Source organism: Centroberyx gerrardi, chromosome 16 (assembly GCF_048128805.1).
Source record: "Centroberyx gerrardi isolate f3 chromosome 16, fCenGer3.hap1.cur.20231027, whole genome shotgun sequence".
NCBI lineage: Eukaryota > Metazoa > Chordata > Actinopteri > Beryciformes > Berycidae > Centroberyx > Centroberyx gerrardi.
The window spans coordinates 11,023,595-11,046,366 of record NC_136012.1 but is presented as its reverse complement, the minus strand read 5'-3'; the positions used below and the strand labels follow the sequence as shown (position 1 = coordinate 11,046,366).

Genomic DNA, 22,772 nt, shown 5'->3' with positions numbered 1-22,772 from the left:
TGCTCTCAGAAAAAAAAATACACCCCAAAAAAATGAGTGAGAGCTACAGTAGGGATAGGGTTGGGATGTGGGTGCATGGGGGAATCATTTTCAGAGCACAACCCTCTAATCAGTATTTAACTTCAAACATTTGCTTGTGTGGATTGAGGATGACGCGTGGAGAATAGAATGGTAGTTTATTAACAGAGACTAGCCTGCTTACAGAGTGTAATTGGAGGCTAATTCTCTGTGATTTGTCTCATCTCAATGGGACGGATCAGCGGTCTGGGGTGGGGAGATAATCAGGTGAACAAATCGCTGTAGTCTGTCTCTAAATTCCTGTTGAACTGGTGGACTGATGAGCCAGGCTGGTTACAACTGCTGGCTGATTTATCAATGACTCTATTTTATCAAGATCAAAAGCCATCTGAGACAGACAAACTGGATTATTATGCCCTCTGGGATGCACTGTGAGCAGGGCTTGATGTTCCTGTTTGAGCAATTGTGTGTGTTCCTCAGTGTGTGTGTATGTTTATACACATTCCCAGTGCCTGAACCAGAAGCACTAATGCCACTCAGCAGCCATATATATATCATTAAATGCTTAAAAGCCTCTTAAACATTGTGGTTTGTTGATGTATTACAGAGGAGATTTAAGTGGAATGGCTAATCCATAGAGACCTATCATATTTATAGCTCCTTTAATTTTTTGATTTCTGGAGTGGAGAGGAGATAAATAGCTGAGAATTAGCTGGAGAGTTAGAAAACAGCTATACTCGTCTTCTCATCTCGCTGACATGCATTTGCTTCATTCTCAATCACCTAGTGCTGTATACAGTACATCCAAACTGACAAATATAGCCAGTCTGGCAGGCATGCACACTCTCTCTGTCTCCCTCTCTTTCTCTGTCTCTCTGTGTGTTCCACGCTGCCAATCACTTATTTTTAATCTTTTTGTTCTGCTGTGTTCCCATTCAGGATGACTACTTCAAGAGCTGGGCTCCTGTCAAGTCTGTAGACCAAGGTAAGACCTGTGTGTGTTTGTGGCTTTATGTATGAGGCTGTTATGTGTGTGTGTGTGTGTGTGTGTCTGTGTGTGTGTGTGTATGTGTGTGAGCTTGAGCTTGAGAACGTAAAGGCAAGAAGTATGGGAGTTAAAAGAAAACTGGGATTTTTCTGGTTTGGGATCATTTCATAGTTTAGAGGCTGTTTGAAATAAATAGGGACCTGGTAGACACACTCGCACACACATACACACACACACCTCACCGAAGCATCAGTGTGTCTAGTTGTAACCATGGTGAATAATCGCCCTAGAGACCATGGTCTCCTTGCCTTGAGATAGTTGTCTTTCATCGAAATTCTTGTGTGTTTGCCTGGGTGCACACATACACATAATTGCCTTGTTATTTCTGCACCTTTGTACATTTGTAGCTGTACATTTTGGCAGGCAATTCAGTCTCTGCTTCAGAGTAGCATCTAGCTGCAGATAGGGCAGAGAGTAAGAGGCCTCAGTGGAATAAAATTTAGATTGTTGTTTTTGATGTTTGCTGTTGTACTCTGTTGGAGCAAAGCATTGCCTCCCCGAGGACGTTAAAGTAAGTTCTATCTTCTAAACATATCTGCTTTTAAAGAGAGAACAGGGGTGCTGTGTTCACACACTAGTCCTGCCTAATTTTCTCATTATTAAAGCATAGTTGAGTGTGTATGTTGGTCTTTATGTGGGATCATCATGATTCTATTTTTATCTCATAGTTTTCTCTTTTTTGTAACGGATTATGAAACTGCCATGGCAACAATGAAAAGTTCTTCTTAGTAAGTGTATAAAGATTTCTGGACCATCAGTAACTCTTGACCACCCCCAGTTATTGTGCGCACACACACACACACACACACACACACACACACACACACAGCAGTTTACTGAACAGAACAATTACCATGGACTGACTCCTTCAGAATAACTGGCTGTACCACACTAGCAGGCCAAACCAAATAGACATCACCTGGTCACACTTCCACATCTAGCACAGTATCTCTAAATCTATGGGGAAAGACCTCTGGAATGAGTTTATCTGGGCCAGCTCAGGATACTAGAGCTAACAACCCTAACATCACTAGATCAAATTCTACAGTTACTAATTTTGTCATATTTCTCTGAAAAGAATAAAGATATAAACTAGACAGAGGCTCACTCTCTCTAAACCAGACATTAGACACAGGTTCAATTTCTGAACAAAGGACTACAGAAATAAACTAAAGGTTCACTTGTCTACATGTACATAGGCATTAAGCAAATAGTCTTTTCAGAGTGACTTACAATAAGTGCAACAGTAGGATAAACTTAAGTTCCTAGTTTCCAGAGTGATTAGAGGAGAGGGGATGTGATTCAGTGAGGAGAAGGCGACATAAGGTACTTCTGCACAGATAAGGGTTTCTTCCTTTTATAGCAATGGGGAAAAAAAGTCCATTGAGAAACATGTCATTATTCTGCCTAAAGCCATTACAGTTTCTATTGAAGTGGAGAGCAGTTGAGAGAGGACATAGGTAAATGAACAGAGCTGAAGAGGAGAGATTTAAGGGAGGAGGAGGACAATTTGTGCCACTATGGACAGGTGAGATGAGGAGGAACAATTTTTGACACACACACACACACACACACACACACACACACACACACACACAGGCTGCATTGCTAAAAGGGTCATAAGCCCTATTCCCTGCTCAGGTACCTGCTGCCCAGTGCGGTCTGATGTGGACTGAGAGACATTTTCACCAACTACGGACTAGGAACACCTAGTTCACAGGTCCTTTGGCAGTAATTGAAAAGAGAAAGAGAATTGTTTCACACTGTTTCGGCACTAACTGCTTGATTGAAATGCACACACTAATAATCCACCCTTAACCTGATAAAGGCAATACTCCTGCTATAGCAAATGTCATGTCATGTCCAGAGTAATTGGTGTAAACATAACCCGTCTAACACACCTCAATCTGCTCAACTAATTTGGTCATGTGAACACCTTAGTCTGATTTTATTCACTTTTTCACGCAAAATGACTACATGACAACATTCATGTGTGACATGTTGCATTCTGTATAAATACATTCCTGTGTCTTCAGCTAACACTGGGAATAATACCAGTTGCATCAAGGTGTTTTGTGGAACACAAGCTGACAAAACGTTGACACATTTTTCGTCTGATATGGACTTGCTGCAGGCTGGATCTCATCCTTCTCTGAGTAAACAAACCCGACTATTAAATAAATCCATGTAAACCTGTGTTTATGGGGGAAATCCTGTTACTTTGAACCATGTAAACACTTTCATCAAAGGAATACTGTGTGCATGTAAACACAGCCGATGACTTTTCCAGAGACTTGCTGTGGCTTAATGAGGTGCAACAGTTGATTTGTAGTTGTAGATACTGAGTTATTGGATGTATTAAATTTAATCCAAACTATCTTACTGAACATATGGTCCATCTCATCAGTGTGTTGCTATTATTCACGTGTCCACATTTCAGGATTGTGTTGTTGACACAAATTTCCATGTAGAGTGTATGTGGTTTTTTCCCATGACTATTTGTTCTGTGTGGCAGAATCTAGGCCTATTCTAGGCATCATTTTAAACAACAACACTTGTGTTTAAACAGGGACTTTTTCTGCCACAATCTGTTTGTTTTACTAAATCGTTGTTCTCTGTCTTGTTTGCACAGCTGATTCAATTAATTTTCTGCCCCGGCTTTGTTCCACAATATGCTATTCAGCATTCACAATGCAGACAATTTAGCAAACCGACAGCATCTTAAATGCAACGCCTCATCTGTTTAGTTTGGTTCGTGGAGAGCCTTCTGTATGGACTCTCACTATGATCATCATGGCTTCTGCTGTTACTCTGCACCTATTGAAATCCTGTTTGACACACAGTGCTCTTATGCTAAAAGTTGAAACACACCTCCTTACCTCAGTCACTCTCAGCTCTCATTTCTTTCAACAGTCCTTTATCTTTCTTTTGAGATTCTCTCTTTCTCTCTGTCTTCTTTTCTCCCTTTTTCTTGTCTGTCTGCTCAACCCCGTTCCTCCCTTTGTAACTCCGTCTTTTCTTATTCAGTCTTTATCTCTCCTCTCTGGCTTTCTATCCTCTACACTCCTCTATTTCTGTTTCGCTCTCCCCTCTCATCTTTTCCTTGAAAACTTTCCAGGATTTTTGATGTATTGAGCTCTTCAGATGAATCTTATATGATGATTCTCCTGGGGGAGCGACGGGTGATAGTAAATCAACATACTACAGCGACACGCACACACACACACACACACACACACACACACACGCACAGATGCACCATTTGGCACCAAAAGCTTGTGGGATTTAGCTGATAATAATTTGCATACGTATTCCCCACATATTTTAACAAAGTGGCTTGCTTATTATCTCTCCTCTCTATTGTGTCATCAGCCTGTCCTGCACTGCTGCAAATCTTTATGAAAGAGATGAAACAAGCGCACTAACCATCTGCCCAATTTCCCTTTTCCTCATTTGAATTCATGCCCGAACAGAATTTTAGAACATTTATAAAATTTTTGGCTAGAGATCTGTAGATAATCTGTATATTCTGCATAATGTTTCTATTTTCTAAATCGTACCGCCACAGTTTACCAATATAAAACATAGTTCTGTATTTAGATCTCTGTGCATTTGTTTGTGTGTGTGTCTGTTTTTGCTTGATTGTGTCTGCATGCAATAATTGGATTTACGTGTGTGTGTGTGTGTGTGTGTGTGTGTGTGCCTGAGTGTAAAGTATCATAGAGACAGCATAGAGACATCATCTGATCTAATAGAAAAGACCACAGGACAGGTGTGACAATGTTCAGATCCCATGGTTAGGACAGACACTGGAGAGGATGTTCTGGTTCAGTCTGGGCTTTATTTGTCACAATTCCGGTCCAAAGCACCCACCACCAGTGCTGAAAATGAATGTTTCGCTTTTCAGGAAGAACCAATCTATAGAAATGAATAAACCCTTAAGCCCTTAAATAAGCACACCCACAGACAGAGAGGTGGACTGGCCACAGGTTTACCTCATTGATTATCTGCACCGCTCCTGCCTCTCTCCTTTTTTTTTTTTTTTTTTCCCTGAGAAGGAAGGCCTGCTGAGATTCCATCCATTGTGTTTTGAACAGTACGTATCAACACATTTACCCCCATTAGCTGCTTCCCATGCTACAGGGTTTCCATGCCCACATCTGACGGGCTGTCAATGGATTCATCCCAAACAAAACAGTGTTATTATGGCTGTCTGCGTGTCAGATGAAAAGCTCCAGTTTTATCTGGTTGACACCTTGAGTAGCTCTGGAAATGCTGCATTGCACAAAACCTTTCAAAAGTTAAAATGCTGTACTTGTGTCTGGTGTGTGTGTGTGTGTGTGTGTGCAGTTTTTTGTCATATGTGGTGCTTTGTGGTGCATCTGCTACATATCATTGTGTTTCCATGGTGATGGTCCATTGGCCTATGAGTTTGTTTTGTCATTTAGCCGAGGTTGCCTCTAGCAACCACGGCTGGTTAACCTGTTTGGCTCATGGATCTATGATGTTTAATGACCTGGTGTGCGTGTGTGTGTGTGTGTGTGTGTGTGTTTTGACAGCCTGTGAACGAATGCAATACTACACACAAGTTTGGCTGGATGGGACGAAGCAGCAGAGAGTGAGAGGAAGGGAGGCAGGGGAGCAGGGAGAGAGGTGGAGGAGATGAAGACAGGGATTGTGGAGGGAAGGTCAAATGAGAGAGGGGTGGTGGTGGAAAAGATAGAGTGGATGAGAAAAGTGTCAACTGAGAGCCAGTAACAGTCAGAATGAAAAATGGAGAAGCGAGTAAAGTGGATGGCAGCAGTACAGCAGGAGATGGAAGGACAGCTTCCCTGCCCTGTGGGTGGCTTAAGCTGACATCTGCTGGGCTCAGATCAGATCTTACTGGGCTTCACTATGACAAGAACTGACACCACACAGAACTTGACCTTGGATCAATGATCATATAATAATAATGAAGTTGTTAGCTTTTGTGTGAGAAACTGCTTTTAGATCAGGTCTTAAAGATTTAGAGATATCTGGATTTATCTTAAACACTGATGACAGAGGTCCCATTTTTTTTTTTTTGAGTATCTGGACCAAATACTGTCCAAATGTTTAGATGCATGACAGCATCATTTTCACTCTACTGCCACTATGGTGAAAACTGGGACCATTAGAATGAATTGCTTAAAGTCCCAACTGGACTATAGGGCGGCACACACTCACACAAGGATCACACATGCCCTCGCTCATTTCAAATGCCTGTTGGGCTTGTGTAGACACACAACAAACGTATACACAAACACATAAGTGGTTGCCCTTGCTCTCTGCCCCACTTGTGACTGACTGCAGCAATCTGCAGTTGGAGCAGCTGCCTTGTAGCCATTAAAATGTCACCGTGTTCTGACATTTATATCGTTTCCCATTTACAGGAAGGAGGCAAAACAGACCCGATCTCAAACAATCTCACACACTCGTGCAAGGAGACAAACACAAAGATAACATACACATACAATCACAAAAAAACTGCAATGTCACATATCCTGTATCCATGGTGTCCATGGCCAGGCCGTGCCTCCTCATGTCCAGCTAGTCTCCACAGCTCCTGATTGGATTCCAGTGTCCAGCTAATGATAAAATGCTCTGTGTCTGCTCCGCCTTTTCCCAGAGTCAAAGTCTGATTAATTCATTTAATTTTAATGTATTTATTTGTTCCTGATTTTCTGGACCTGCTTTATTTTCTGCTCTGCTCCATCTGTAATGGTTGGGACAGCTGCCCTGAAATGGCCTCTGAGCCTAAGCAAAGAGACAAGAGAGGAAGAGTCCTTGGCAGCAGATAACAGTCGTCTTGTCAACAAGGCCAGTGTTAGAATCAGTATTCTGGACCTGTGATTTCATTCTGCGCTCTTGTATATGGGCATGTCCAGTAGATTTATAAGATTGTGATTTGTAATGCATTATCTGGTGAAGGGAGTCAAAGGGAAGATTACAAATAGCAGGCAGTGCCCCATTATCACAAGCAGTCCAGAGGAGCACAGGAGAGTCAAACTGTTGAAAGGAAAAATCCAGCCTAAAACACTTTAACACTGTCAAAAAAAAACAGCTGTTGGCGACGCGATACTGGGTCCATTTTGTTGTTTGGTGGTGCGTTTTTCTTATTCCTGTGGATAACTGGAGACATGTAGACGACCGAACATCACATCGAGACATTTCCAGTGCAGCTACAATGGAGTATAATAGGAGAAATATTCCCTCAGAATCAAAGAGCTAAGAGCTTCTTCCTAGATTCACTATTTTGCACCAATGTTCAACAATCATACTGGGACAAAATCCATTGTAGAAGTGAAAGAGACACTAGCTTCTCCACCGACAGCAGCCTCAATAATGCATCATGCAACACATTTGCATAAGGACCGTGACTCTCACTTTTCCTCCACTGGCAACAACAGCTAGCTGTACCATTATTGCTCTCGCCCCATAACAACCTGTGTGAAGTTAGCTTGATATTGGATATTCAGTGGCTAGTTGTTTTTCCCCCTTCAATAACTTGTAAAGCAAACAAGGAAAACACATTGATGAATAGATTTGTGATTACTGCAAGAGGAAGAACAGTTTGCAACCAATGGTTTCAACATTTGAGAAAAATATTTTTTCTACTGAATGAATACATTCACATTTCAATAGCTTGTTTTCCACATGAACTGAAGGCTGCATAAGAAAAATACCCTCTCAATTATTGAAAAAAGTGGTTGTAAATTATTCTTCCTCTTTTAGTAATCTCAAATATATTCATGAATGTGTTTTTGCTTGTTTGTTCTACAAGTTGTTGAAGGTGGTAAACTGAATTCTCAATATCAAGCTAACTTTACTCCAGTCACATACACACATACTGCAGTCACAGCTGAATGCAACAAGTCATGTTGAGGGAAAGTGGGTTCAACAAAATGGTCACAAAATAACTCCTGGAATGCATTGAACAACACAGACTGATCATATACTGTATATCAGTGTAAGAGTACTCCGAGGGATGAATTTTCCTTTAAGCTACAGTGTCTGGTTGGTTAATGACCGCATCACATTGCCCAGTCAGAGTACATTCTCACTTTGAGGTTGCTATCACTGCCAGCTGAAATAGAGAGAGACAGGATCAATGCCTGATGTATTCTGAAGTCCATCCAGGGTTGCCAGATTGGCATTAGTTGGCAGTGGTTTCCACATCTAGACATCAGTTACATTGTGTTCACAAACTGTCACTCCAGCTGATGGTGGGTAGACCAATAATATTGTCATGTAGTGTAACAATATAATATTTATACCTGGGTGCATTTCCTCCAGGTCTAGGAATGAGAGACTTATTTTAATTAGATTGATGGATTTGCACATATATAGTGTCTTATGCCTCTATTTTGCTCTGATGATGATCAACATTTTACATTAGTTATTAACTGATACATTAGTGTATAAATCCACTCAGACAGAAATATCTGCCTCCTTTGGCTCAAGAAATCCTCAAGATCCTCCACCTCTTCATCCATCCCTACTCTACCCCCAGTTCCTCCATCCCTCCTTTTTAGTGCTCTCTGATGTCATAATATTTGATCTTCTCCTGAAGGAGTGAAGACAGAGAAGGAGAGAATAAGAGAAAGTGAGAGACTAAAAGGAAAAGAAACAAAGAACATAGCAAACAAGATTGGGCACCTCAAGTCTGCATCAGAGCCTGTAAAATGTATTAAATGGAGCGGGTGTCGGAGCAAGAACAAATGTGTCCCATTTTATTGTAATGTGCCCACGGTTTGTAGCTTGCTCTCTGGGCGTTCTCTACACATTGTTTACTGCTGTGATTTTAATGGTTCATAAAATGTGACTCAATATCAACACCCGTGACCTCGAGCTCAGCTCTTATCTCCCTGCTTCAAAGAGGCGAGCGCTTGCAGTGGTGTATCACTATCACACAAATGGAGCGAGAGAGAGACACACACACACACACACTGTCACGCCGCACAAACACACTTAATATGAACCCGCATCACATTACCCGGTCACATACAATAATCAGTGTTGTGGAGCCTGCTGACACACACACACACACACACACACACACACAACCACCAAGGGCATTGTTAATTTAGCAAACAGACCACTCATGTAAGATAAAGTCAACTAAATCCTATTCAAATCGAAAGGATGGCAAGCAATGAATGGGGGGGTAACAGAGAGATGGGGAGAGGCGGGTAATGCAACAGAAAGTATAGTGAATCTCCAGCTAGAATTGATTTTTACTGGCCTGCACTCCCAATTTACAAGGCAGAACCAAAGTCAACAACAAACACAAGCTCAGACCAGAATGAAGCTGTGAATCGATGGAGCTCCGACTCTGCGATGTGCGAGCGGTGCTGAACTGGCTGTTTTAGTTGAGGTAAACAAAGCATACGCTCCAGATAAAATAGAGGCAGAAATGTGCGTGTGTGTGTGTGTGCATGGGTGTGCGTGTGCGTGTGCGTGTCAGATCCTGATGCTTCTGCTCTCCAGGCAACAGAAGTGGATCACAGTAAATCAAGATAAAAAAAAATACTGAAAAAAAAAACTTCTGAGGAAATGAGTAAAGAGTGTTTGGTAAAGATCACAGCAGTCTTCAGGCTAAATGCCAGGATGTCAAAGTGACACTTGGGGGAAGAGACGAGAGAGAAAGAGAGAGAGAGAGAGAGAGAGAGAGAGAGAGACAGGGAGATGGAGGCAATAGAAAAAACATAAAAGGCCTACAGAGAAGGAAGCCTTAGACAGGACAGGATAACTCTGAGATAACAGACATTCTCTGATGAGAAAATACGAGGAATTGTTGGAGGGAAAGAATGGAAAGAGGGGGGGAATAATGAAAAGAATAGAAGGAAGTCAGGGAAACAGGAACAACAGAGGGCAAAGCTTGATTTAAACAAGTAAACACGATGCACGAATGATGCAGGCACCCCTTGGGCCAATCAGTGACAAGTAAACAAATATGGTAGCGCCCCCCTTAGGCCAATCAGTGCAAAATTCAAATGGCAGAACGGAGCAATGAGATAAATCATTCCTCAAAGTTTTGTCAAAATCTGATCAGCAGTTGTGATTGTGCCAGACGGACGGACCGGGGCCGATCTATAGTCCCTCCACTGATTTCATTGTGGGAAAAAAAAAAAAAAAAACATTGGTCACAGTGGCCTCACACCCAGCAGTGACCCTGCCAAACCTCTGCAAGACCCCCTCCACGTCTACCACTCTAATCAGTTGTCTGTCTTGTTTTACCCAGTCTTTCAGGGGAAAGCGTGCAGAATTAAGAATAAGCGGGACCTGTCAGTGCCTGGTAAAAAAATCCTTGCTTGCCAATGAATAAATGAGGTGGATGAATAAGTAATCTCAGGTTGTTAATTCCACTGCTCACAGCAGAGTGTGTGTTCCTCCTGTGTACAGATGTGTTAGCAATGTGGTTTTCTTACTTTTCAAGGGATTGACCTTTTCCCATTGGTTTGTGTTTTCTATACATCTTTTGGTACTAATGCTGCAATAACGGTTCTTTTCAAAGTCTTAAAAGTTTTAAAGAATGAAGTGTCAAAGGGTCTAGGCTATATAGTGCATTTCAACAGATTAAATGTGTTTTGAATTCAAATGGATAGGTGTGTGTTGCTGCGGGAGTGCACTTAACATATAATATATAGTGAGTTTTCTGTGCTTTGTGTATGACATTTTAATCTTGTATTATCATTGGCGTACTGATGTTAGCACTGGATGATGAATCACTCATATTTTTCTGTGAGTGTACCACAGAAGTCTGGCATTGTGTGTAACTAAAGGTGTATATGAGCTGAAAAGCCAGCTTGTTTCTATTAGTCCTTGAGTAGCTGAAACAGAATTGAAAAAACAGATAAAGCTGCCAGTAGTCCATTTACATAGTGTAACAAGGCATAAAATTGAGACATCATTAACTGAAACAGAATTTAAATCCAGATCAAAATGCTATTTGCTAAAAATTAATGGAAAATCCAGGTCAAAATGTCATCAGTGCACTTATTGTGGTTCTAACCTGCTGGTTTTGTTGGTTGTGTTCTCCAGAGACAGAAGTCCAGCCCGGCAGACATGGAGAGCCAGGTAGCAAAGCCCACACTGACCCAGACAAGAGGACAGTACAGGATGGTGAGTGTCACCAGTAGCATTACATCACAGAAGCATTATTACAGTTATGGCTTGTGACCTCAGCTCTAAGATTCTCTTTGTCTCAATGACTTAGAATGGAACTAGGATGACCTGATGCTGTGGGGAAAACAGACTGTATGCTAATGAGCCCCTGAACATTTACATCTTGAACATCTTCTATTATTGATTTCTTGGCATAAAAATCCTAGTTGCCTTATTGACTTTTAATAGAACTAGATAAACTTACTGCTGGTCTGCTATTGTTGAAAACTGCAGTCTGATGGTAGCTCAAGAAACTTGACATTACGGCAGCCCGAGGTTTATGAGTACCAAATGATTTAGTGAAGATTGTTTGTGTTTCAGAAAAAACGTCATATTTTCCCTTCACTTCTTAATCCAAGAGTGTGTGAGCAGGGAACTCAAATTGTTCTGCACTGCCACTGTCTCAGTTGCAGTTCCCATTAAGAAGTGATAGCTATCGACATGTGAGTATAATACAGCAGCGTTTAGTACAATTATCACTCCACCCTGTCTCAGCTAGTGTGGAGAGATGTCAGTATAGAGGAGAGAGATAACCAAGCCCACAGCCTGTCATCTGAGTCAGATAAAGCATGGCTAATTCACACAGGAGGATCAAAGCTAGCCCCTCAGTAATATGGAGCTTTAGCCAGCTAGCTTCAATCCTAACATCATGGTCTGTTAGTGGATGCTAACATGAAAGCTGTAATATGGGATTTAGCAGCAGTTAACGTGTGGGCAGTAATACGCTGGTTTAAAGATCGACCTCCTCAAAAAACAGCAGAGTATTTATAGTAACATGTGATTACAAAGGCTAACATGGCCTCAGTTCAGGCTTTTGGGCTTGTAGATTAGAGGCTAACAAGCTAATCTAGACATAATGGGCTGAAATCTTCTGTAGATTTTGGTTGTTAGAGATCATCAAATGTAATATCAAATGTATGTCATTGGTTTATGTTTGGTCAGTCCCTATCTTGGGAGAGATTTTAGGCAGTTTGAAAATAGATTACATCTTTAGTTAATATTTTTCCATACATTCTCCTTGTCCACTCTAGATGTTAGTGCCTGAAATGTGACCAAATGGTCTTGTCTCCATTTAGTGGGCCTTCCACTTTCCATGTGAGTGTCATGTCACCTTCCATGAGAAGATGCTATTGAAATGAATGCTGCTTACCACTCAATTTACCTACAGGCCATGTGTTTGTGTGTGTGTGTGTGTGTGTGTGTGTGTGTGTGTGTGTGTGTCCTGGATTAGCCTCGTTTGGTTTGGTGAATTGACATGTATCTTTACCTCTAAGTAGCTGACAGACTGGCAAACTGGATAGCAGACTAACATGCTAGACTGCAGTATCAGACTGTATGATTGAGTCACAAAGAAAAAGCCTACGGAGAGATGGCCTCCAAGGCAAATTACTCTAAAGCAAGTATAAGAGACAGAGATACAAAGAGAGTCATACTGAATAAATGACTCTATGCTCTGTGTATATCTGAGTTAGGCAGTCCTGAGAGAGACTGTTCAATATTTTATAAGTCTACCAGCTCCAATCCAGACTCTCTGCTCTGCTCACCGGCTATAATTGGTCAGTCATTACAGGTGAACTCTGGCCTTCTAGGTCACTGACGCCTGCACCATAAGGAGTACTGCAGCATGGCCAACATTACCATATTTAACCTCAGCAAAAAAGATTACACAGGGCGAGTGAGATATGGAGGAAAGGGAGAGACAGAAAACTGAGGAGGGAGAAAGGAGAGCAAGTGAGGAAAGTGAGGCAAGGAAAGAAAAGTGAAGCAAAATAGGGAAAGCAGCAAGAAAGTCAAACAGGAATGTGCATAAACTGCAGGAAAATAATGAAAGACAAAAAACTGAGGAAAATAAAAGGCAGATAAATGAGATGGAAGAAAAAGTTTAAATACCGCTTAAGGAAAAAGAAACAGACTATGATTTCTGAGAAACAGAGAGAGACTTTCAGTCAGTTGTCAATCTGCAGTGATGTGGGAGTTCAGTACAGTCCCATAGCCCTGGACTGTCTCTGGAGGAGGTCTACAGCCTGGAGCCAGAATGGCCTCCCAGTCGCGCTGCTGTGCCCTAATTAACACAGGGCTGAGTGGAAGCTGGGTGCCTAGCTGTGTCTAACTCCAGTAGGCAAAAGGACATTACAGAGTCTGTGCCAAATAATCTGTCTGTTGACTCACAGGCACGACGTCTGTCTGCTGCTTATTAGCATTATGCTATCCCAGGATGCACTGCAGACTATACATACTGAGGCTGGCCCGCTGAGAGAAAGACATGGACAGAGAGGGCGATGTTTACCGCAGGTCGGCATGGAGAGGCAGAGAGATAATGAGAAGTTATTGCCTGTTGAGTCACCCTCACATCCTGCTTGGATGGATAATAGACTTGCATGTAAGGCATACAGTATATACTAGTACTAATACACCCATGAAAATAAACTAATAACCTAGATCGGATGCACATGGGACGAGTTTGTAGCGTTTTGGATTTTTACCTCCCATTCATTTGAATGAGCCTGAAAACGTACATTTAACATGTTTGTGAACAGATTCAACAACATATTCCGCTTTTAAGACAACAAAGTAGTCCTGGGTCCGTCCTCATTTTGCATTTTTATTCTTGGTTTATACTAAAAAAAATAAAAGTAGATCCGGTCTCCCAAACAGGAATTATCTCTCCTAAATAGTATCCCTCCACTATGTTCTCTTCTATCAATAAAAATGCTATTTGGCAACAGTCAATTGATCTGTTGAATCTGTTGTTGAATCTGTTCATAAACGTGTTAAATGTAAGTTTATAGGCTATTTTTGTGGCCTCATTCAAATGAACTACAAACTCGTCCAGCATCCGATCTTGGTGAATAGTTGGTTTTCATGGCGGTCAAGTGCTGAATAGCCCCCATGTTGAAACTAACTGGAATATTGCTTCAAATGTTGGCAGAGTTCCAAAGACAATTATCTCTGACACTGAAGGTGAGGCACCAGGCCAAATGCAACAAAGCAGACCACTCTTATCTGCCTCTGTCTGTGCAGGTGAGAGAGTGATCCCAGTTTAAATAACTCAGGTAACCAGACACTGAGCAGGGTTTTTCCTGTATTGTAAAATCTTGGGCGGGCTGCCTAACCGTAATTTTGAAAATTGAATTTGAATTGACTCGAAAATTGCATTTAAATAAAAGCCTATTTAAGAGGGTTGCAAGAGTGGATTGTGATGTGATTAAGCCTTCCACCCACAGAGGGTGCATGACATCCTATCAGTAATGACAGGAGAGGAAGCAGCAACAGGTGGCAGGTGGAGCGAGCCAAAGTGGAATCACTTCTATAGACTTTTGAAAATGAAGTGAATGACGGGGAAAAGCCATGGTAATGTTGCAAGTGTGTAATTTGTTTGTAGAGTGACAGACAGGGATCTTTGTAGCTGGTAGATTGCTACCAAGTAGAGAGCCTAAAAAATTTTAAAAAACTACTAAAAAATACTAAAAATGATGCATTCATTGTTTCCCAAATAAGTCAAAAGAAAAAAAAGAGGGGGGGGGGGGGAGAAAAAAAAGAGGGGGGGGGGGGGGGGGGGGATCATTTAATATTTTAGGGAAAAAGGTTTTGTAGCCTACATGTCTGATTTATCATGGCATAATGACATTTGATTCAATCTAAAAAAAAATGTATTAATCATAACAATTTACAAATTGAGCTTATCCTGTCATAACAAAAGGAATACTTGAAATTGTGAAGGCAATGCCAGTGGAGTCAAAGTGCGAGATTCCAGACACTTACAAAGATCCCTGTTGGGAAGTAAGTGATGAATTAATACTGACCATCTGATGGACCTGTCCCAGTCCTCTTAGCCTTGGAAATATGAATAAAATTGGATTTAAAAGTTTAAAGAATCAAATGGGAGAGTGTTATGTTAGTCCATGCCAAAAACTACTGTCTATAAGCTAAGCCTCTTTTTAGCCAGGAAAACCCTGATGAGCAGTCTCTAACACACACCATCAGTCATTTGTATTCTTTCATTGAAATTTTCAGTGCCATTGAATTAAAGGTCAAACTAACACCAAGTCCTTGTCTGTCAGCAGCTAACAGCTAGTTGTTTCTCTCAGAAGTCAATGTGTTTTCTCTCAGGGATTTCGATAGCAGGCATCAAAGCTGCCTCTGTAATAGGAAAAATATAACCTTCCTGCCTGCATGCATGCATGAGGACACACACACACACACAAACGCACACAAAGGTAACCCTGCCTCAGGCATCAGTCTTTAGCTCACACACTGGTCACAGAGCCACAGGTTCAACCCATGTCTTCTTCTTCAATCTTTAAAATGGTCAAATCAAGCAGTAATTCTCCAGACCCCTGACAGGCTCCTGCTTTATTGAACAGCCCCTGCAGAGCTTTATGTGTAAACAATATCAGCCACGTCTTTGACACCCCCTGGATTTTGCCCTGAGAAATACAAGGTGTGTCTCAAGCGCCTGATTGGTTGTTGCTGAGGAAGTGCAGTGTCCTTTCCTCTGTCCTTGTTTGATGAAATGCATGCTAGATTTTTTTTTTTTTTTTCTGTGAGGCGATTCTGCCTTAAAAACAAAAGTGTAAATTTTGTCACACTTTATGTAAAAAGAATAATTAAGTAATGTTTGAATAAATATAGTGCAAAAAGGACTTTTTTGGGTGAATTTTTTTTTCTTTCATTTACTATAGAATCCCCCTTACATTATATTCACTTAGGTACTTTATAGGCCTATTAAAAAAATTAGCATTGTCTTTTATTTGATTGAGGATTGTCACACATTTTTCAGTGCCTATTTTGATCAAATGAAACACTTGCTGTTGCTATGTTGTTTTATAATGGGCCAATATTGGGTAGCATGGATGTTAATTGAGTGGTACTCGGATTGGTATTCATATTAGCCAGTCTACTTAATAAAGTAGTACTGATGTTGGTTCAGAAAAATTGGTATTGGTGCACCTCTAGCCAGAAGTGTCGTATTAAAAGTTATGTTAATGGTAATAATGTGTATCTTTAAATTCCTTGAACTTAAAAGCTTAAAGGAATTGTTGTAGGAACCCTTGTCCTACAATGAATGTAAATTACTACCCTAACGTTTTTCAAATGAAGCCTGCTCACCTCCAGCTCTCACTGGAAAGTACATTCCATTTTGTTCCCCAGCCACTTTACCCATATTCTCGTTTGTTTTCTAGCGCATATTAATGCACATTGGATTGTGTGAGTTCCTGTGAGACTACAGGTCCCGACATGAGTGTCATGTTTGGACTCAGCAGGACAATATCAGTTATATCGTTAAGTGTGTGAGCATACAGTATATTCAACAAAAAATCTGTGAAATCCATTATGTGTGTGATGTAATGCGTTTTCAAAATCATTTTGGATTTGAAGTTGTCTAGTGTGTCTCCAGGCTTGCTGGCAACTATTTCACTCTCTCTGTCCATGACTGTCCAAACAGGACAGTAGTTAGTCAGCTGGCAGCTGACGCTGTGTGTGTGTGTTTGTGTGTGTGTGTGTGTGTGTGTGCATGCGCGCCACACCATTGGCCAATCCCTCAGGGCAAATCAAGGGTCAACAAGGCCTGTTTTGTTTAAGGAAGCTTAGGTCTTTCAATGTTGATAAGACCCTCATGGAAATATTTTCTCATTTCGAGTCAGTTTTGTTTTTCTATGATATGTTGGTTTGCTAACCTGAGTGTTAAGTAGAAGAATGCCCTGAATGGCGAAGTGGGAAAAGGATTGGAGTCAGACAGATGTGTTTGCCTGATCTATTTGACAGACGAGTCATGCAGAAAGCTCAGTCCATTCTCTCAGACTGCAATCAGCCTCTGTATGCAGAGTTCCCTGCTCTTCCCTCTGGTCTCCGCTGGCTTCCTAGAATGAGAAGCAACCCATACAAACACTCCTTTATCCCCAGTGCCAGGAACTCTGTTATTCATTCACTTTTGACTGCTGCAGTGTTTGAGTGATGTTTGTTATTTATTTTTAATGGTTGTTATGTGCTTGCACTGCGTCGATGTGTGTTGGTGTTGTTTGTGATGGATTTTGCTGCAAACCATATTTCGCTCTGGGATTATAATAAAGACTGGACTGAATAAATCTCAAGGGAGATCCGACTTTCTCCTCTGCCTTGAAGCTTCCTCCAAAAGGCCATTTGGTTTTACTTTCATAATGGTCCTTTAAAAAAGCATTGCTTTCCGCAGCAACTTCCAAAAAATTGCATTCTGTATATTGTAGATTTACACATTGTCTGTGTAATGTAGGTTGGACATATTGAATATTCACTGTCTGTAAATGGATAGAGAGCCTCCATGAAATCTCAGAGCAAAGTCTGTGTTCTCTCTCTCTCTCTCTCTCTCTCTCTCTCGCTCTCTCTCTCTCTCTCTCTCTCTCAGCCCCATAAGCCACTGGGGTTTCTTCCCTGACATTCAATCTGAAATGGCCTCTGTTTATCTTCCCCGTTCCTCAGTTACATCCACACTGATATTATTTTGCCATGTTTTCAATAATTAATTTTCTGGATGTTTAATTCCGTTCTATCACTCCATCCTCCCAGAGGGTCTCTCTGTGCTTTCATCCCTCCATCATTCCTCTGTCATCCCTCGCTCCAGTGCCTCTCGCAGGCCAAACAGTCGCACCCAGAGGAACGCTCACAAAGCAGAGAGAAGGGGATTTTATACCCACCAAATCTGGTTCTTTCTTTCTCTGCATTCCCCCCAGGTGAAACAGGAGAAACACCTTTTTAATTAGTGTATCAAAGCCTGAAAGTGATGCTCATTTTTCAAATAACAGTCAGAATTTCTCCTGTGGGAACGCTTGTTGAAGCGCTCGTTTATTTAATCTTAAACTTGTTTATTTTCTCTTCAGAAGCAATAACTGGGGAGAACAATGAGCAAAGAAGCATGTGATATTGATGAAGACACACACGTGTGCAGACACACACACACATACACACATCCTTGTACTTCTATCCTTGTGAGGACCTTCCACTTACAACATTCATTCCCTAACCGCATTCCCTACAATTAGCCCTGAAGAAGTTAGGCTCGGCCAAAATGACTTCATTTCACAAAAATGTCCTCACTCCGAAGGTCTAAAACTCAGACTGGTACTCACAATGCTAGAAGTACACACACACTCACACACTGTAAAAACACCCCGTTGACCCATGTCCAGCTCAGTAGCAATTAATTTGAGGTCACCCTCTTCTCTCTGACAGGGCATGTTGGCGATGTGGCCTTTCCTATTGGACTCTGACTTTTTTGTTATCCAATCACAGCTCTCCATTCTGGCCTTCATCCAGCATTAGAGGACGCAGGAAGAATGTTTCATCTTCACCTCGCCTTTTACCCATCTTTTTTCTCTCTCTGAAAGAACATTACTAAAATAAATAAAGAAATAAATATAAAGTGGATGAGTCCAGTTTCCGGAGAGGGGAAGGTGTTTCACGCTTAACCTTTCTTGTAATGAAATTTTAAAGCTTAGGCTGTAATGCGTTTCTCTGCCAGGAGCCCAGTTGGAAGTGTTGCAGCAATTAAATGGTAATGGGGATGTTTTTAATGCCTGGATCATCCTGGAGCTCCCTGAAATGAGGTTTTGTAACACCTTGACTCCATGAAAAACTGATGTATTTGTAGTTCAAATTGATGAACTGCATTACAATTCTAGAGCACCGCTGTTACTAATGCTGTTAAAACTGATTCAGTAACTGTATCCATATTCTATCTTTTTCCCAGTGGAAGCAGGGATCAAAACCATGACTTTACATATCATAATCCTCTACTGTTTTACTTTATGATTTAATGACTGTCTGCTGATTCTAACTCTGCCAGTGCCTATACTTCTGTGTCAGCTGTTATTTACACAAAACCATACGATTGGTTTCAGTGTGTGGGAGTTTGTTGTATACAAATTTCAGTCTTTACAATAAACTCCTACAGTAGCCAGAGGGCTGGAGAAGGGATCTGCATCAGTGGATGTAGTCCAACATACTGTATGAAATCTGTGACTTTACACTCACAACATACCCTCTGTGTGAATGAAGGCTGTCAGCACATAGTACGGTGAAGTAACCTTGATACTATGTATACAAGCAATATCAGCTCTATAAATCCGTACAGCCACTCCTCATAGCTGAAGTCAAATTAGAGAGTTTCTTTCCGAAAGCCGAATAAGTGACAACCATACAGACAAAATGCCTGCTGGAGTGGAAACCAATTATGGAATGTCATTAAAAGTGAGGAAAAATCCTTCAAAAATCTACTCTCAAAGACTTTATGTAAGAAAGAAAAGAAAAAAATTACCTATTAAAACATTGAGTAATAAAATGTAGGCATTTCAGATGTCCTTTCCAACATGTGTATGATTGGAGTTTTGGAATGAGCCGCTTCATTTCCCGTGCTAGGTGAGTATTGTCATCCGTGTTTCTAGCTCTCTTCTGGCTGGCTGTGTTTGCCCTGTGGCTCCCTGAGGGTCTGTGCTGTAGACTGTGCTGTAGAGAGAGTGGAGGTGGATGGAAAGTCAATATATGAACCTACTTCATCCATAGTCAGGGGAATGGACACACAATGTGCAGTGAATAGAAACGGGAAGAGGTACAGTGCTTGCACTGCAGATTTTAAAGGTGGTTCTCTATTCCGACAGTGCTATTTATATGAATAATTACACCTAATTCTGAGAAAACTGTCAGAAATAGGTAGTGCGCCAACCCCCCATTGGTATCCACTGTAACACCAACATGCTGACTTTATTACCATTCACCTACACACGACTATTTTCTCTCAGTTATGTGAACAAACTGGAAGACAATCAAGCAGCATTTCTCATATAAAGAAGAGGAGCATTGTTAAAATGATAGATACTCCAAATACAACATAAAACGGCTCAGTGCCAATCTGCAGATGAGGTGTTTATGATTGAATAGAGATATTTTCTAGTATGAACTTGTTATTACATTGCTTGATAAATTAAGCTCAGTGTCTTTTTTTTGTATGAAGTCCATCATAGCTGTACTCTATTAGTCAAGTATATCAGAACCGGATTTTGTGTGTACTCATCTATTCTACACAACTGTACCATATCACTGTACCGTCTGTCTAGAGCTGCTACTTGTATCATGCCACCACCCCCAACTCCCACCCACACACACACACACACACACACACACACACACACACACACACACACACTTTCAGCCCACATCCTTTTTCCTCTCTGTTCCTCTCTTATCAGCTAATTCACTCAAAGCGCTGTCTTTTCACAGCCTCACTACCAAGCAGCCTCTGATGAAGAATCATCGCATTCATTCCACACACACACACATTTGTTTATTTGGCAACCTCTCCTCTCATTTAACAGCAACTGGGAACCTCATTCATTCAAATCTCCTGATAGAGTTGTCACGGTATCTGCCGTGGTTCTCAAAATGTGAGAAACTGTTACGAATATTTATTTACGCTATCTACAAAGGAAAATAAGATCATTCATAAAGTACACATGCCTTCCAGAATGAGATGCGGGATGCTGTTGTGAAGTTGTGAAGTTTTTATGAAATTCTATGTATCTAAGTTTTATGAATAATTAAAGAGGGAAAAGAATAGAGGTGAATGAAAGAAATATAGAGAGAGAAAGAAACGGGAGATGAGGGAGGAAGAGGGGAATGGAGAGAGCGGTGGTGCAGTGACCCTGTAATAGAATTGATTGGTTAGTTAATCAATCAATGCTGCTCACTCAAGCCTTCAATGGATAAAACTCTCCTCTTTTCTACACCATCTTCTCATGTTTTTTCATTCTTCAGTGCCACTCCACTCCTCTCCTCTCCTCTCCTGACCTCTCCTGTCATCTTCCCCCCCTCTCCTCTTCATCACTGTCACTATCTCTTTCTGCTGTCCTCTCTTCTGTGGTTCAGACATTCATTCAGTCATTTCACTTCTCATCCTTACTTTGCTGATCTTTTTTGGCCTTTTTTGGCTCCTCCCAGCTTCCTTTATTTTGTCTATAATTTGCCATCAACAGAAAGAGATTTTGCATTCAGAATATCTTTGAATCTCATGATTGTTTTACCATATGGTGGTATTTGTTTATGTATGACTGTGTGTGTGTCTGTATCAGTACATACACTCACTACACTCACTTGTGCATTGGTGTGTGTCTGATTTTATATTGCTTCTGGCACGCACTCATCTTAAGTTGCCTTTTCCCTCCTTTCCTCTCTCTCCTCCTCCTCCTCCTCCTCCTCCTCCCATCTCTCATTTCCTCACGGTGACAAAGTCATTTTGAAGAGGAGAGAAATCAGATGAGTTTCCTCCAGCGCTGATAGATGGAGCCGAGGCCCGGCCCAAATAAACAGAAGATAGAAACACGCCGCAAAACAGACAGATATCAGGAGGAAGGTTGACATATCACCTCGCCAAGCTTGCATCCTAGAGAAATGTGAGACACATGTGCTTGTTTATGGGTTTTTGCATGTCGGTAGGTGTGTGACCCCCATTTACACACAGATAGACAGGATATGACTGAGTGTGTTCCTTCCCAGACAGAGAAAGATGTACGCAGCACTGTGAATCTATTCCCTTGAGTCTACCTAAATAAGCTTTGACATCTTTATTGCTTGTGCGTGGGTCTCATTTTCCCTCTGTCACTTCCTGATGTGTTTTTCCATCTTTATTCTGCAATAGGACTCTACTTTATTTCTAACAGCCCTGTATGAAGCATAGTACCTTGTGACCAGAAATAGTCTCCCTCTCAATTTGAGTGATGCAAACCTGTGGTGTGTGTATAATAAGTGTGTGTAGACCCTGATGGTGCTTATGTCCAACTGTGAGATTATGTGTTTACTCTGCGAGGATCAGACAAATAAACAGATATTACGTGTGTGGCTGACACAACAGTGTGATTTAGCGGTAATAAAGCGGCATGTAAGCTGCAGCAGTGTGTGATCAGGTCAGAGACTAGTCGCTGTTCATATCAGACACCAGCTGTGGCTCAAACACAAGCCATTAGGCCCCTAATGGAGACAAGGCCACTCTCGTCTTGTAAAGTTAGCAGCCACATGCTAATGACTTGTACATAGCACAGGGCTTTGATCTGTACACAAGTCTTAATCAGCTTAGGCTTTGAAATCATTTTCAGTGCTTTCACCATGGTGACGGCATGCGGCCTGTATGTGTGTGTAGTTTAAAGGAAGATGAGCTCGTCCTCTCCTCTGTCTTTGATCTCATGTTATTAGCTTGTCTCTTTGTAGTTGTTGTTTAGTCATTATGAAGGACTGTCTTCTTCACACACATCTGATATGGCCTGTTTGATTGACAGGTCCACCATGACCATCAATCCAGAGCCCACTGCCTGATGTCAGCTTGTCCTCTTTCATCCTCACTTTATCCAAACTGAAAGCTCTTTTCTCTCTTTTACTGCCCCTTTCTCTCTTTCTGTCCCTCTTATTCTACCACTCTTCCACCCAGACCCGGCGCTAGATGTAAATCAGTGGGCGGGGATTTAATCATTGTCGGGGGGGCCTAATAATTATTACAACA

The 22,772-nt window shown here is 41.4% G+C and overlaps 1 protein-coding gene across 1 annotated transcript in view; it reads left to right on the top strand.

The window, feature by feature from the left end:
* Window positions 1-22,772, top strand: part of LOC139923588 (testican-1-like) — an 82,328-nt gene that overhangs the window by 35,632 nt on the left and 23,924 nt on the right. The window contains exons 3-4 of the mRNA XM_078289218.1: window positions 958-1,003; window positions 11,132-11,212. Of these exons, the coding sequence (XP_078145344.1) occupies window positions 958-1,003; window positions 11,132-11,212 (127 nt within the window). The remainder of the gene's footprint in view (window positions 1-957; window positions 1,004-11,131; window positions 11,213-22,772) is intronic.